The sequence below is a fragment of the Sturnira hondurensis genome, unplaced genomic scaffold (assembly GCF_014824575.4).
Source record: "Sturnira hondurensis isolate 20B ecotype Veracruz unplaced genomic scaffold, ASM1482457v3 Scaffold0001120, whole genome shotgun sequence".
Classification (NCBI taxonomy): domain Eukaryota; kingdom Metazoa; phylum Chordata; class Mammalia; order Chiroptera; family Phyllostomidae; genus Sturnira; species Sturnira hondurensis.
This window is the reverse complement of record NW_028073751.1, coordinates 1,102,287-1,116,811: the sequence shown is the minus strand read 5'-3', so window position 1 is coordinate 1,116,811 and position 14,525 is coordinate 1,102,287. Positions and strand designations below refer to the sequence as shown.

At 37.6% G+C, this 14,525-nt stretch overlaps 1 protein-coding gene across 10 annotated transcripts in view; it reads left to right on the top strand.

Annotated features, from left to right (window-relative positions):
- Nucleotides 1-14,451, top strand: part of FAM13B (family with sequence similarity 13 member B) — a 66,115-nt gene extending 51,664 nt beyond the window's left edge. For all 10 annotated transcript variants that reach the window (XM_037061140.1, XM_037061113.1, XM_037061130.1 and 7 more), the window contains 7 exons: nt 1,362-1,591; nt 3,356-3,439; nt 4,066-4,161; nt 9,237-9,320; nt 9,409-9,572; nt 10,555-10,656; nt 12,125-14,451. In XM_037061140.1, the coding sequence (XP_036917035.1) occupies nt 1,362-1,591; nt 3,356-3,439; nt 4,066-4,161; nt 9,237-9,320; nt 9,409-9,572; nt 10,555-10,656; nt 12,125-12,248 (884 nt within the window). In that variant the 3' untranslated portion in view covers nt 12,249-14,451. The remainder of the gene's footprint in view (nt 1-1,361; nt 1,592-3,355; nt 3,440-4,065; nt 4,162-9,236; nt 9,321-9,408; nt 9,573-10,554; nt 10,657-12,124) is intronic.
- The last annotated feature ends 74 nt before the right edge of the window (nt 14,452-14,525 follow it).

The window sequence follows — 14,525 nt, the reverse complement described above, 5'->3', positions numbered from 1 at the left end:
ACTTCTTTCTTTGTTTTAATTAGTACTATTCATTTGAAAGATGCCCTAGATTATCGTATTGGTGGTATTATAAAGTGTATCTGAAACATATTTCAAATATTAAGCATATTTCAAATATTAAGGTAAGAATATCTAATCATAATGAACTATTTATACCACAAAGACTTAATAGTAAGTCTTTGTGAATTAAAAACTAGGTATTTGGTTACTGTATGTTAACTCAGTATAGCAGTTGCTAAGGTATAATTACTTCGTGTGTGTTACAGTGAACATGTTTTAAAATAATTAATACTTAAAAAATTTTATCTGTACCAAGTATAGATGTCTAATCTGTAGCGTCATATTTTGGTTTATTCATTTGAATTCAACCAGATTTCTAGTATTTAAGTGTAAACTATTTGTAGCAGTGAACAAGACAGTGTCTGTTGTCATCGAGTTTACATTCTTGTAGTTAAGTCTCTTATCTTTTCTTTGGAATTGTTTCCTGTAGCTCTGTTAAGCATTTCCTTGTTTAATGCAAGTTTCCAAGCAAGTTGGCATAAAAACAAGGAAAACTGATTTCCAACTAATTTTTCAATTTTCTTTCACTGTTATTTGACCTGTAGTCCATTTTCTTCATAGCAGCTAGAATTATCATTTTAAAAACTGTTTTTAAAATTATCATTTTAAAAGCCCTTGCTCAAAGCCCTTCAGTGGGCTTTCCTTCCCACTTAAAGTCCAGATTTCTTGCCATGACTTTCAAGGTCTTGCATACTCTGCCCTGAGCTCCTTTTACCACCTTCTCATTTTCTGTTCCTTAAATATGCCACACTTAGGGCCTGTGCACTGTCTATTGCTTCAGGTGGGGAGGGATGTTCATCCCCTAACTCTTCTTTATCAGGTTATCTCCTTATTGTGTGTTCAACTAGGATGTCACTATCTCAGAAAGGCCTTCCTTGTCAGTCCTACTCACAAACACAAGTCTGTTCTTGTCAGCACTGTATAACATTCTGTCTTGTCTTCTTTATAGTGATTAGCACTCTTTGAAATCATTTTGTTTATGAATTTGATTACTTGGTTTTTGTTTTTACTTCTCTGAATTATATGCTCCATGAAAATAAAGACTGTGCTTCTTTCTCCAACCTTATCACAGCATCTTACTTTATAGTAAGCTTTCTATGAATACTGCTTGTAAGAATAATAGTGTAGCTCTCTTGCTATATATAAATGTAAATTTTAAATATTTCATGTAACCTTGAATTACCAGAGTCTGTGTGCTATTAAATGTATCTTTTCCTGTTGTATATCTTGTTTACAGTTTACTCTTTTGATCTAGTTGCATTTTAGCTAAAATCACTGATCTTTCCTCTTGGTTCTGGTAGATGCAAAGCACAGAAGCTCAGATGGAGAATTTGTACCTCAATCACGCCCACGTAGTAACACTCTTCCAAAAAGCTTTGGCTCTTCTCTAGACCATGAAGATGAAGAAAACGAAGATGAATCCAGGGTCATTCATAAGGAGAAGAAGCCATCTAAGGAAGCAACACTTGAGCTTATTCTGAAAAGACTGAAAGAAAAGCGTGTTGAGAGATGTCTTCCAGAAGATGTCAAAGTAATCTTGAGCTATGGTGTTTGCCCAGACTAGCCTTTAGAGTCCCTGAAACAAAGTAATTTACCATAGTGCCATGGGGATATCTGGGCAGCCTGAGTGGCCCAAGTCTGCTTCCCGAGTCTATAGATACAGAAACATGTTTGTATTAGCATACCAGAAGTATCCTGTCATTCAGGGACTGAGCCACAATAATAAGGATGAAAACATTAGGACACTGATCTGTTTGTTTATATTAAAGGCTGGTGGCAAGATGAGTGTGTAAAGAACATGAAACAGCCTCAGTTTGAATTGTTACTTTGTATCTTAATAGTTAAACCTATTGAATTCTTAGTTTATGCCTGGCCCCAACTAGTAGGTACACTCTACCCGAGTCCCTTTGACAGCCCTGTAACTTATATGGATGTGATTATGTCCATTAAAATACTAGCACAATTAAAAGAATGAATTTTTCTTTTAAGGAACCATTATTCTCTAAAGTTCATGCCTAGGGTAGTTCTGGTCAAAGCATTTGCCAGCCAAAATTATTTATCAGATGAGATTTACCATGCTAGTACAGAGGTAGATGGTCTCAAGTGAACTCTTGTACAGGGAATGAGGGGTAATGATGTGAATTCTTATCTTGACAACAGAGTACACCTCTCTCGTGATCTGAATATTGGAGTCACTTTCCTTTGAGCTAGATTAGAAATTCTAATTGTTTCTTTCCTCCAACTTGTTTTTTGATTTTGTGTTAGACCCACTGCCTCTCCCTTTCCTTGAAGTGATTTTGATTGAATTAGTTTTACATTCATTTTTACATTAGCTTTTCACATTCATTATGCTAGGTTTTAGCTTCAAGTTTGAGGTTGAAATTATAGTGTTTAACAGAGTCTGCATCCAGCTGCCCTCTACTGAATGTAATCTAAAGTGATATTTGTGAAACGATTTTTTTTTGGCTGTAATTTTACTCTGGTGAGAAACAGGATCAACAGTACCATCTAGCTCTGGAATTAAGTAGAGTTATTTGGTCTAGTGTTAAAGGGTAGTCTGTGGAACATTGGTTCACTGAGATGTAGGTGTTCAAAGGTCCTGTGGAACAAAGCAGAAGGTTCTGTGGGCAGATAAGTTGGGCATGTCTTGCTTACTTGAGTGTCGTTAGAGTACTGAAAGTTATGTGAAGAACACTCCCGTGAAAAGGAAATGCTGGATGAGATCATAGAACGGATCACAATTTGATATTGTTTTTTTTTCCCCCACATTCTCTCTACTGTACTGCTGCCAGATTTTGTTAATAGTTGAGGAGAAATAATGTGTTATGAGACCGTGTGTGCATGTGTATTTTTGTGTGTGTGTGTCCGCACATACAAAATTATAGTTATAATGTCAAAGACTGTGCAAAATTAATAAAATAATAGGCATTTATGTATGCCTTTACAACATATTAAGTCATTATGAGGTCTATGAGGTAGGGTGAAGTTTCCCCTTTTATATAGGTTAGGACATTGAACAAAAAGAGGTTCACTAACTTACCTAAGATTACTAAGCTGGTATACATAACTTACTTGGCTAAAATAAAAACCAGGCCACCAAAGAGGTTGGTATCTAAACATCAGAAGATCAGATTTTCCAGGTGACTGAAAATGTTGCCTGCACATCCTCAAAGGATTTGTTCTTAGTGGCCTAGATTAGAGTGATGATGGGCTGCGCTTTCAACCTAATTATTTACATTGTGAGGGTGAGAACAGTAATGAGGGTGCTAACGAGAGTGTTTTTCCCCCTGCCTAGAAAATGACAAAAGATCATTTGGTAGAAGAGAAAACATCTCTCCAGAAAAGTCTTCTTTACTATGAAAGTCAACATGGAAGGCCGGTAATGTCTCTCTTGCTAAAAAAAAGATTTTTTTTAAAGATTTTATTTCTAAAGAGAGGGGAAGGGAGGGAGAAATACCAATGTGTGGTTGCCTCACATGGCCCCTACTAGGGACCTAGCCCACAACCCAGGCATGTACCCTGACTGGGAATCGAACCCACGACACTTTAGTTCACAGCCCGCGCTCAATCGACTGAGCTACACCAGCCAGGGCCTATTAAAAAAAAGATTTTATTTATTTATTTTTAGACAGAGGGGAAGGGAGGGAGAAGGAGAGGGAGAGAAACAATGTGTGGTTGCCTTTCATGCACCTCCAACTAGGGACCTGGCCTACAACCCAGGCATATGCCCTGACTGGGAATTGAATCGGCAACCCTTTGGTTTGAAGGCTGGTGGTCAATCTCCTAAACCACACCAGCCAGGGCCTAAAAAAGATTTTTTGTCTTAAAAAAAAGGACAGATCGCTTTTGTAGCCTACATTTTCAGAGCTATTTCATAGAGGATTATTTCATCCATTTGGGAGATTGCCTATTTATTTAAAATAATATCTTTAAAATTGGGGGGAAAGTCATATTGCCACTATTTTAGTTTCTAACAACTAGTTAATTTCCATTTTTTTGCTGCAGGTGACCAAGGAAGAAAGGCACATTGTTAAACCTCTCTATGATAGATATAGACTTGTAAAACAGATGTTGACAAGAGCTAGCATCATTCCTGTCCTTGTAAGTAAAACATGCAAATATATTTTTTTAATTTTTATTTATTTATCTTTAGAGAGCAAGGGAAGGAGAGAAGGAGAGAAATATCAATGTATGGTTGCCTCTCATGCGTCCCCTGCTGGGAACTGGCCTGCAACCCAGGCATGTGCCCTGACTGGGAATCGAACTGTGATCGTGTGGTTCACAGGCCCATGCTTAATCCACTGAGCTACACCAGCCAGGGCAAAACATGCAAATATTTATCTAGTTAATTTTACCAAGACCTATTCTTAAAATTGTGGTGGCATATGGGAGAAAGACACAGCCACGGTAGCATGAATTGTATCTGTAAGGTAAAGTTACTACTTTCAGAAGAACAGGAAATAATAATGCGTATTCATATTTGTGTACATTTTTAGAGAAAAAGGAAACTCTAACAGATGTGTACAAATTAAGTGCTATCCCCAAAATAACCATTGGATAGTATGGCTGTAGATTGTTCTGAGGCTCAAGTAGAAAACAGAATGTAGCCCATTTTGCATCAGCTCATAGGAGCTAACTTACTGGAACTTGGAAGGGTGTGTGGGCTTGCAGGCCATTTTTGGTGTTGACAGTCACTTGCAGGGTGTTTGTTTCCTTCGGGTTTTCACCATCTGACTGCTCATTAGAAGGTACATGTTGGCCTGTGAGCACTTCTTATTTAGCACTCACATAAACTGATTCTTTTTTGTTTGGCCATTTCTTAGTTGGTCATCTCAGTTTTCTTTGAACAAGGAAAAAAAGTCTGTAGGTTTATATTCTTTGCACATAAAGGTTTATTTAATACAAATTATATCCTTTGATGACAAGGTATTTTTGTGTGTCACTGACATTTTTCATAATTCCATAATAGTCTATATAGTCTTTGAATTTATAAAAACCATGGTTGAATTCCACAAGTTTTTTTTTTTTTTTTAAGATTTTATTTATTTATTTATTTATCTTTAGAGGGGAAGGAGAGGGAGAGAAACATCAATGTATGGTTGCCTTTTGTGCATCCCCTGCTGGGAGTTGGCCTGCAGGGAACCGGCCTGCAACCCAGGCATGTGCCCTGACTGGGAATCGAACCGAGATCCTCTGGTTCTGAGGCCCGCGTTCAATCCACTGAGCTACGCCAGCCAGGGCCCACAAGTTTGTTTTTAAAAAATGAGTCTATAGGAAGCATTTTTAGATCTTAAGGACTCCTAAATATGACTCGCAGTGTAAAGTTAAGCTAAGACAATTCAGTACGAAAGAATGGTTTTTCAGCAAATAGTGTTCAGATCACTGGATATCTACATGCAAAAATAAGATAAACTTAAGATTCTTACCTCACACAAAATGTATCTTTAAATGGATTACAGAACTAAGTTTAAGAGCTGAAACTGTAAAACTGTTAGGAAGTAAAGGAAAATCCTTTTGATCTTGAATTGGGTAATGTTTTCTTGGCTATGACACCTAAACCATAGTGACAAAAGGAAAATACAAATTTGGCTTCATGAAAATTAAAATCTTTTGTGCATCAAAGGCCACTTGAAAAGAAAAGACAACCTGCAAAATGGGAGCAAATGTTTGCAAATAATGTATCTGGTAAGGGACTGCATATAAATATATAAAGAGCTCTTATAATTTGATGATAAAAAGATAAATAACCCACTTTAAAAAATAATGAAGGATTTGAACGGACATTTCTCCACAGAGATAGAGAAATGGATATTAAGCACATGAAAAGATGTTCAGCATAATTTGTCATTAGGAAATGCAAATAAAAACCACATCCAGATACTACTTTATACCCACTGTTATAATTTTAAAAAGACAGATAATACTCAATTAACAATCAACACTGGTGGAAATAAAATATTGCAACTACTTTGAAAAACAATTACCATATGTTTATGGTAATTCTCTTAGAGAACTGAAAACATGTCTATACAAAAATTTTTACACAGATGTTTATAGCTGCATTATTCATAACAGCCAAAATGTAGAAGCAACCCAAAGGTCCAGTGACTGATGGGTAAACAAAAGTAGTGTATCCATCTAGTGGAATATTATTCAGCCATAAAAAGGAATGAGGTTTTCATACATACTACAACATGGATGAACCTTGAAAAAATATTTATGTAAAACGAAAGAAGCCAAACACAAAAGGCCATGTATTGTATGATTCCATTTATACGAGATATCTAGAATAAGCCAGTCCAAAGACACAAAAGGTAGGTTATTGTTTGCCAAGGGTTACAGGAGAGGGCATGTGAATAATAGCTGATAAATTAGCGGGGTTTTGGTGGTGTGTGTGTGTGTGTGTGTGTGTGTGAGTGATGTTCTGGAATTAGATAATGGTGATGGTTGTACAACTTGTGAATATACTGAATCTCACTAAATTGTGTATTTTAAAAGTGAAATTTATGGCATGTGAATTATATCTCAATGAAGCAGTTACTTTTTAAAAAGGAATATAAAGTGGTCCTTAGACCACAGTGGTTCACAGCTGTTGTTAAAAAGTAAAATGCTTAAACTTATATTGTCATGCTTTCTTTTATTTAGAATTTAAAAAAATATTTTCTGAATAAGCTCTTTTAGAATTATCTAGACATAAAATGTCATTTTCAGTTTTGTGCACATGTACCATATTTTTCTGTGTATAACATGCTTTTGTGTATAATGCGCACCCCTGTTTTTTTGGCCCACACTTTCATGAAAAGAAATCTTTCACTTTAATATTTTAATTCAGTGTTTTATTTATATTTAGAAACAAAAACGGATTATTGTAATCCAGGATATTATTTTGCATATGGATATTGTTATGATTTCTAGAGTTACACTTTTAATGCATAAGCATAAGTAAAAGAATTAAAAGCATTTATACAGATAAGGAATTAGTACTACCCAAGTATAATATGCATCCTTACTTTTCCCTCTAAAATTTGGGCAAAGAAGTGCTATTATGCATGGCAAAATATGATAACTAGAAAATACATATAAGAAAAAAATTTGACATCCGGCCAAGATGGAGGTGTAGGTGGAAACACTGTGCCTCCTTGCACAACTAAGTTTATGAACAACAAAGTTTTAGTAACAAAAACACAACCAAAACACAGAAAATTGAACTGTACAGAAGTCCGACGACAACAAAAATGAACCATTCCGCCAGACCAGTAAGAGGGGCGGAATCAGAGGCGTTGGAGTGGGTTCATGCAGGAAAAAGTGGCCAGACCGCCCCAGGCGCGCAGGTGGCAGTTTGCAGATCCTAGGTGTGGGGTGGCAATGGGCAGACCCAGTGAGGGTGCAAGGTAGCTGGCTGACTGTGGTCACACACTCACTCAGATAAACCAGGCAAAGGAGTGGGCAGTGAGACAGACCACCCAGGCTAGGGCTCCAGCAATGGGAATTAAAGCCTAAAAGCACCAACTGGAAAAACTTTCCAGGGTCAAGGTGCAGGGAGAGGCTCCCAGGCTCACAGAGAGTTTGTTGGAGAGACCCACAGGGTATTGGAGGGTGCACAGGCCCACACACCTGGGAGCTGGCACCAGGAGGGCCCAGTTTGCTTGTGGGAAGCAGCAGAGGGGACCAAAATCTGAGAGAGAAAATGTGTAACAAGAGGCGCCATTGCCCCTCTCTGACCCCACCCCCACATACAGCATCACAACCCAGCAAAGTGGGTTGCCCTGCCCTGGTGAAAACCTAAGCCTCCACCTCTCATGCATAACAGGAGCGAACATGCCAAAACATTATGGCTCGAGAAGAACAGCTCAAAGTCCCAGAGCCAATACTTCTAAGCGCCCAAGAGATAGCCAACCTTTCAGATGCACAGTTCAAAACACTGGTGATCAGGATGCTCACAGAACTGGCTGATTTTAGTCACAAATTAGAGGAACAAATGAAGGCTAAACTAATTGAAATGAAGGGAAATGCACAGGAAACCAATAGTGATGGAAAGGAAACTGGGGCTCAAATCAAGGGAGTGGACCAGAAGGAAGAAGAAAATGACCAAACAGAAAAGAATGAAGAAACAAGAATTCAAAAACATGAGGAGAGGCTTAGGAACTTCCAGGACATCTTTAAACGTTCCAACATCTGAATTATAGGGGTACCAGAAGGGGAAGAGGGAGAGCAACAAGTGGAACACTTATTTGAACAAATAATAAAGGAGAACTTCCCCAATCTGGCAAAGGAAACAGACTTCCAGGAAATCCAGGAAGCTCAGAGAGTCCCAAAGAAGTTGGACCCAAGAGGGAACATACCAAGGCACATCATCATTACATTAGCCAAGATTAAAATGAAGGAGAGAATCCTAGAAGCAGCAAGAGATAAGGGGACAGTCACCTACAAAGGAGTTCCCATCAGACTGTCAGCGGATTTCTCAAGAGAGACCTTACAGGCAAGAGGGGGCTGGAAAGAAGTATTCCAAGTCATAAAATCCAAAGACCTACAGCCAAGATTGCTCTATCCAGCAAAGCTTTCATTTAGAATGGAAGGGCAGATAAAGTACTTTTCAGATAAGGTTAAGTTCAAGGAGTTCATCATCACCAAGCCCTTATTATATGAAATGTTAAGGGGACTTTTCTAAGAAAAAGAAGATAAAAAACATGATCAGTGAAAGGACAGCAAACTCACAGTTATTAACAGCCACACTTAAAACAAAAGCAAACTAAGAGGAGAGCTAGATCAGGAGCAGAACCATAGAAATGGGGATGACATGGAGGGTTAGCAACAGGGGAGTGGGAGAAGGTACAGGGAATAAGTAGCATAGACAGTAGGTAGAAAATAGATAGGGGGAGGGCAAGAATAGTATGGGAAATACAGAATCTAAAGAACTCTCACACATGGACATAAACTAAAGTGGGGAGCTGGTGGGGGAGGCGGTGTGCAGGGTGGAGGGGAATGAAGGGGGGAAATGTGACAATTGTAATGGCATAATCAATAAAATAAAAATAAAAATAATTTACCCAGAAGTTCCTAAATAATTTAAAGCATAAATGACTTGCATTTTGAAAATAAAGTTTGGTATAAGTAAGATGAAGTTCCATTATTTTAAATACTTAAAATGTAAACCATTCGTATGTTGGTTGTTATAGGGATCGCCATCCATCAAGCGAAGGGGTCAGATGTTACAGCCAATCATAGAAGGAGAAACTGCACACTTTTTTGAAGAAATTAAGGTAATCCTTAAATTAGTGTCTGATCTCTTTTCTAAAGGAGAAGTTGAAAGTCATGGCATGTTTGAATTTTGTTTGAATATCTTTTCAGGAAGAAGAAGAAGATGGTGTTAGTCTGTCCCCTGAGTTAACTGATATCTTGAAAACTGCTGTACAGGCACAGTCTTCATTAGAAAACTCAGAATCTGATGTTGAGGAAAATCAAGAAAAACTCGCTCTGGATCTCCGATTGTCAAGTACTCGAGCAGCATCTATGTATGTAGGCTATTTTGTGATTTTAGCCTATTTGTATAATAAAAGTTACATGTCAGGAAATTTAATGTTAAGCCCTGACCAGTGTGGCTCATTGGTTGGGTGGCATCCTGCAAAGCGAAAGGTCTCTGGTTGGATTCCAGATCAGGGCACATGCCCAGCTGTGGGCCGGGCCCCAGGTTTGGAGTGTGTAAGAGGCAGCCGATCAGTACTTGTTTCTCACATTGATGTTTCCCTCCCTCCCTCTCCCTCTCTCTAAAAATAAATGAAATCTTTAAAAAATTAATGTTAAATAACCAAGCACTTGGAGGGAATTAATATAGTGCTCAAGAGGTATACCCCTTTTAGAAAAAATGTGATTTACAAGTACTTCTTGCCTAATTCACATTTTTTAAATTAAACATTAATGTGTTTTGAAAATTTTAAAAACTAAAACTTTGTATTTGCTGTATAAAAAAGTACAGGAACCAGCCAGAGAGTTATCATTCATGTTCTCTATCAACTTCTTTACCTGATCTGGCACAGGGGGCAATCACAAGGGGCTGAATCTGGCCCCCACCTTGTCTTATCCTGCCTGGCACTTTGTTTCTACCTGGCAGCAGCACTGAGCTCCTTGCCCCTAGTTAAGGAGTAGTTATAAGTTATACAGTCCTAAAATGACATTCAGCCCTTTGAAGGCAACCATAAGGCTGATGTGGCCCATGATGAAAATGAGTTTGACATCCCTGTGTGTCTGTCGTTCTCAGCCCTTGCTTCACTTTTAGGATCACCTGGGAAGTTGTTGTTGTTGTTTTAAAGTACTGCTGCAGAGCCCTACTGGCAGCTTTTCTGATTTACTTGGTCTGGGGTGGACCTTATGTGTTGGTATATTTTAAAAGTTCTCCAGCTGACTTTTGTTTGCAGCCAGGGTTCCAAAACCACTGTTAATAACATAATGGATCAACAGTGTCCTTTCAATAAGGTTTTCTTCCTATTTCAATTTTAGGCCTGAATTACTGGAACAACTTTGGAAAGCCAGAGCTGAAAAAAAGAAACTACGTAAAACATTACGGGATTTTGAAGAAGCATTTTATCAACAAAATGGAAGGTTTGTTGAGCATCACAAAACTGAATCCTCTTTTTTCTTAAACTCAGAAGTGCCCATATGTTAAAATATATAGGAAGCCCTGGCTGGTGTAGTTCAGTGGATTGAGCGTGGGCCTTTGAACCGAAGGATCGCGGGTTCAATTGCCAGTCAGGGCACATGTGGGCACAACCCACATGCCTGGGTTGCAGACCAGTTCCCAGCAGGGGACACATGAGAGGCAACCATACCTGGATATTTCTCTCCCTCTCTCCTTCCCTTTCCCCTCCAAAGGTAAATAAATAAAATCTTAAAAACATATATATTATATATACATATATAATATATATAAGCAGAAATAAATTGTGCACATAAGGATATTAGCATTGAGAATAAAAGTAAAAACATTATTTTGTATGTTGAAGCCCTCCTATTAATGGCAAGAGAAGTTGGAGCTGGAGTTAAACAACATCTGATAAAATAATCCAAGGTCATCCTAGGAAGGCTTGGTTTAGTGGCAGCTATTTTAAATTGTTCTTTTACACTATATCCTCACCCTTTGGGAAGTGTTTGTGAAATGTCTGTCATTTTAGAAAGGTTCCCATAACATTAGTTGTAGTTTTAGTTAGTTTGGATCCCTACATTGAGACCATCGTTGCTTAGGCTGCATATTTCCAGGGTAACACGGTGGCAGTCACGTGGCTCCTATAATGCAGCATAGCAGGCTGTCTTTATCTAACTGCATCATGCACAGTTGACCTGGTGAGACTCTTTTTGAAATAAAAATATATTCTAATGCAAATGATGGCCAGAAATGAGGGTTATCTCAGGTATCAGAAAAGTTTTTCCCTGTAACTGGGTGATCTTATCAGCCAGTAGCTATTGAGTCCTCTATATAGGTTGGCAAAAATGGTTTAAAAAAATATCAAGTACAGGAATGGGTTTTTCAAGTACCTTCTAATTCTTTGTCTTATTGGAAGAAAACTTTTCTTAAAATTATACTACTTAGGATGGTTTGATGTTTACCTAATAATTAAACTGAATTACATTGGGTCATTAATACAAAATGAGAAAACTACTTATTTGCTACCACAAATAAGTGTCCCAGTAAGATGTTGTACTTTCACATCTCAATTCACTGAAGCTACAGTTAGTGTATGAAATGACTCAGTGTAGCTCTCTCGCACTTAATATACATCCACAGACCTGATGGAGTCTTGCAGTGAATGTCTTATTGAAATATTACCTCTAGTTATCTGCAGCGGTCATTGATAAGTATAATACCATTTAATCTGTCAGTAGAGAAATTCAACAAAAATAGAAGTAGTTCAGGAGTATTTCTTGGAGATGGTGGGAATTAGTCTAACATTCTTAAAGAACAAATTTTTTAATTTGAATTTATATTCGGTAACATTGTCTCACATTAGGACAACTGCTGGTACTTTATTTTCCAGATGATCTCTAGACTTACACATTTTATTTTCTCCCCTAGGAATGCCCAGAAAGAGGATCGTGTCCCAGTGCTTGAGGAATACAGGGAGTACAAGAAAATTAAAGCCAAGCTTAGGCTTCTTGAAGTTCTTATCAGCAAACAAGATTCTTCAAAATCCATATAAAATATGCTCCTTGAAACATCATAAAATCGGTTGTATTCCCTTAAGCTTTCATCCTGTGTACTTGGCTGGTCCTTGAGTTCATTTTGTAACTTGGTTGTGGTACCACTAGAGAAATGGGTGGTGAGTAGACCCTCTCTAGGGAGCACATGGTCCACATTAACCACAGACTGTCCTCTCCACCTTTAACAAACATCCAGTTTTCTTCATTGTTTTGTACCACAGACACATCCTGTTAACAAAAGACTAGTATTTTATCCTTTCAACTTCAAGAACTTTGGAAGTATAAGCTTTGTGTTATTTCCAACTTTATTATTTTTGTCATTACTGAAGAAAATTAAGAGGAACATCTTCACATTGAATTCTTCGGTTGCCTTGTTCTTACAGAATGACTGAAAATATGAAAGAAAAGCCTATAAATGTGCACATATGCAACTATGTTTTATGTTTTCCTAGAAAACCAAAATCAACTGAAATTTCAAGTCCTATTGTGGAATACATTTCTGTTTAATTTTCAAAGTGACACTTTTTCACAGGTAGTATGTTAGCAAAATTTTGCAATTTAGTGGTCACACAGTTTCTGGCTCAAGATAACAGAAGGTAGACCAAAAAGTGACCTTGCTTATTTCTGTAGTGAAAACACACTTCACACATAACACACAGAACTGAATCATACCACATGCTGCCTATGGGATTTGTTACTGTTTGCTTTCTTAGTTACTGTTTATCAGTTGGTGGTGATGTACTTTGTCTGGATCATTTCCTCTGTTTTTTTCCGCCCTACCCACCTCCAGTAATGTAAGAAAATAGCCTTGTCGGTGTGTAGGAACTCTGATGGGACTCAGATTTGTGTGTTCGATCAAATGGGGCTACATTGGCAGAAGAATGATTATGCCTGAAGAAATGTATTCTGAACAAGGGCTATATCACTGCATTTTTATGTATACCTCCGGGGGTGGTTACATCTTTTTTTCCCCTCTTAATCAGCAAAATCCATAAAACATCTTTTAAAGGGACCACCTTTTACTCGGTCACAGGCTATTTAAAGCAGCTGGTCATAGGATGTGTAGTGGTATGCCCCTTGTCATGTACTGTAAGCAGATCTTTTTTTCTTTGGCTTTGCATGGCGTGTTTTCAGGTTCTCCTGGTATCATTCTGCTAACCATTTTCACAGAATGGTGACTCTATTTATGCTAACAACATAACACGTTAATAGCATATTTTAGTCGGGCTTAATCTAAGTATTACTTTTTTCCTGGTGCTTTTTTGGATTGATGAGTGTTTCACTTTGATTGTGCCCATGTTTTGCATGCAGTGACTCATGCATGGTTTTCTTAGCAAGCTAATGTTAACAGTTTGTTCCATACAAGATGGACTTTCGCAACCTCCTTTAATAAGACGGGGTGGGGGGAGCATGAACCTCAGACTTCTGGCTGTTACATAGTAAGCATATGAAGTAGCTTAATAAGTAGCATTGCTGGTACTTCACATTTCACCTGTGTGTGCAATGCCGTTTTTGTGGGGAGGGAATATTCATTGGTAGTGATCATGTAGTTGGGGAATAAAGCACTAAATCCAACCTTTTTCGTGTGGTTTGCTTTTGCTACAGCTAGGTTATTTATAATGTATACCTAGAAAAGTGAAATTGAAAATGCCAAAAGATCACTCTGATTTGAACCCATTATGCAGTGTACATTTAGTTAATTTCTCAGTCTCCTGACAGGAGTGTATCCAAACATCTAATTTAATGTGCACTGTATATTGTTTTATATGAATGTTTTATTTTATATACCACATGCAAAAATGTCCATATGCACTATTTAAATGTTTAAATAATATATTCCTTCTTTATAATGCTAAATCTATATGAGTACCATATTTTTATAAGTCAGTAGCCTGACTGGTTTCATTTTAAAATTAACAGCTGCTTCATGATGTTGGTTGTCCACCGTTAATGTCTGGCTGTGAATAGAGTAGACGAAAGCGGCAGGGCAGCACTTGCGCTGTGTGACAGCATTGTGTGTCGTAGTTGAGCGGTAGGTGGTAGAATTAGGCAGTTTGTGATAGTTTTACTTTGGTACAAGTAAAAACTATATCTATATACAGACAATATATATAGATATATATGACCACCAGTATATTTGCATTGCTGTGTCTGGCACTTGATTGTATAGACTTTTATAATAAAAGAACTTGAATGTTCTAAGTCATTGTAAATGTTTGCTTTTTTTTTCCTCTAGATGTTAAAAAAGGAAAAACTTCATGTTCCTGTGTCTTAGT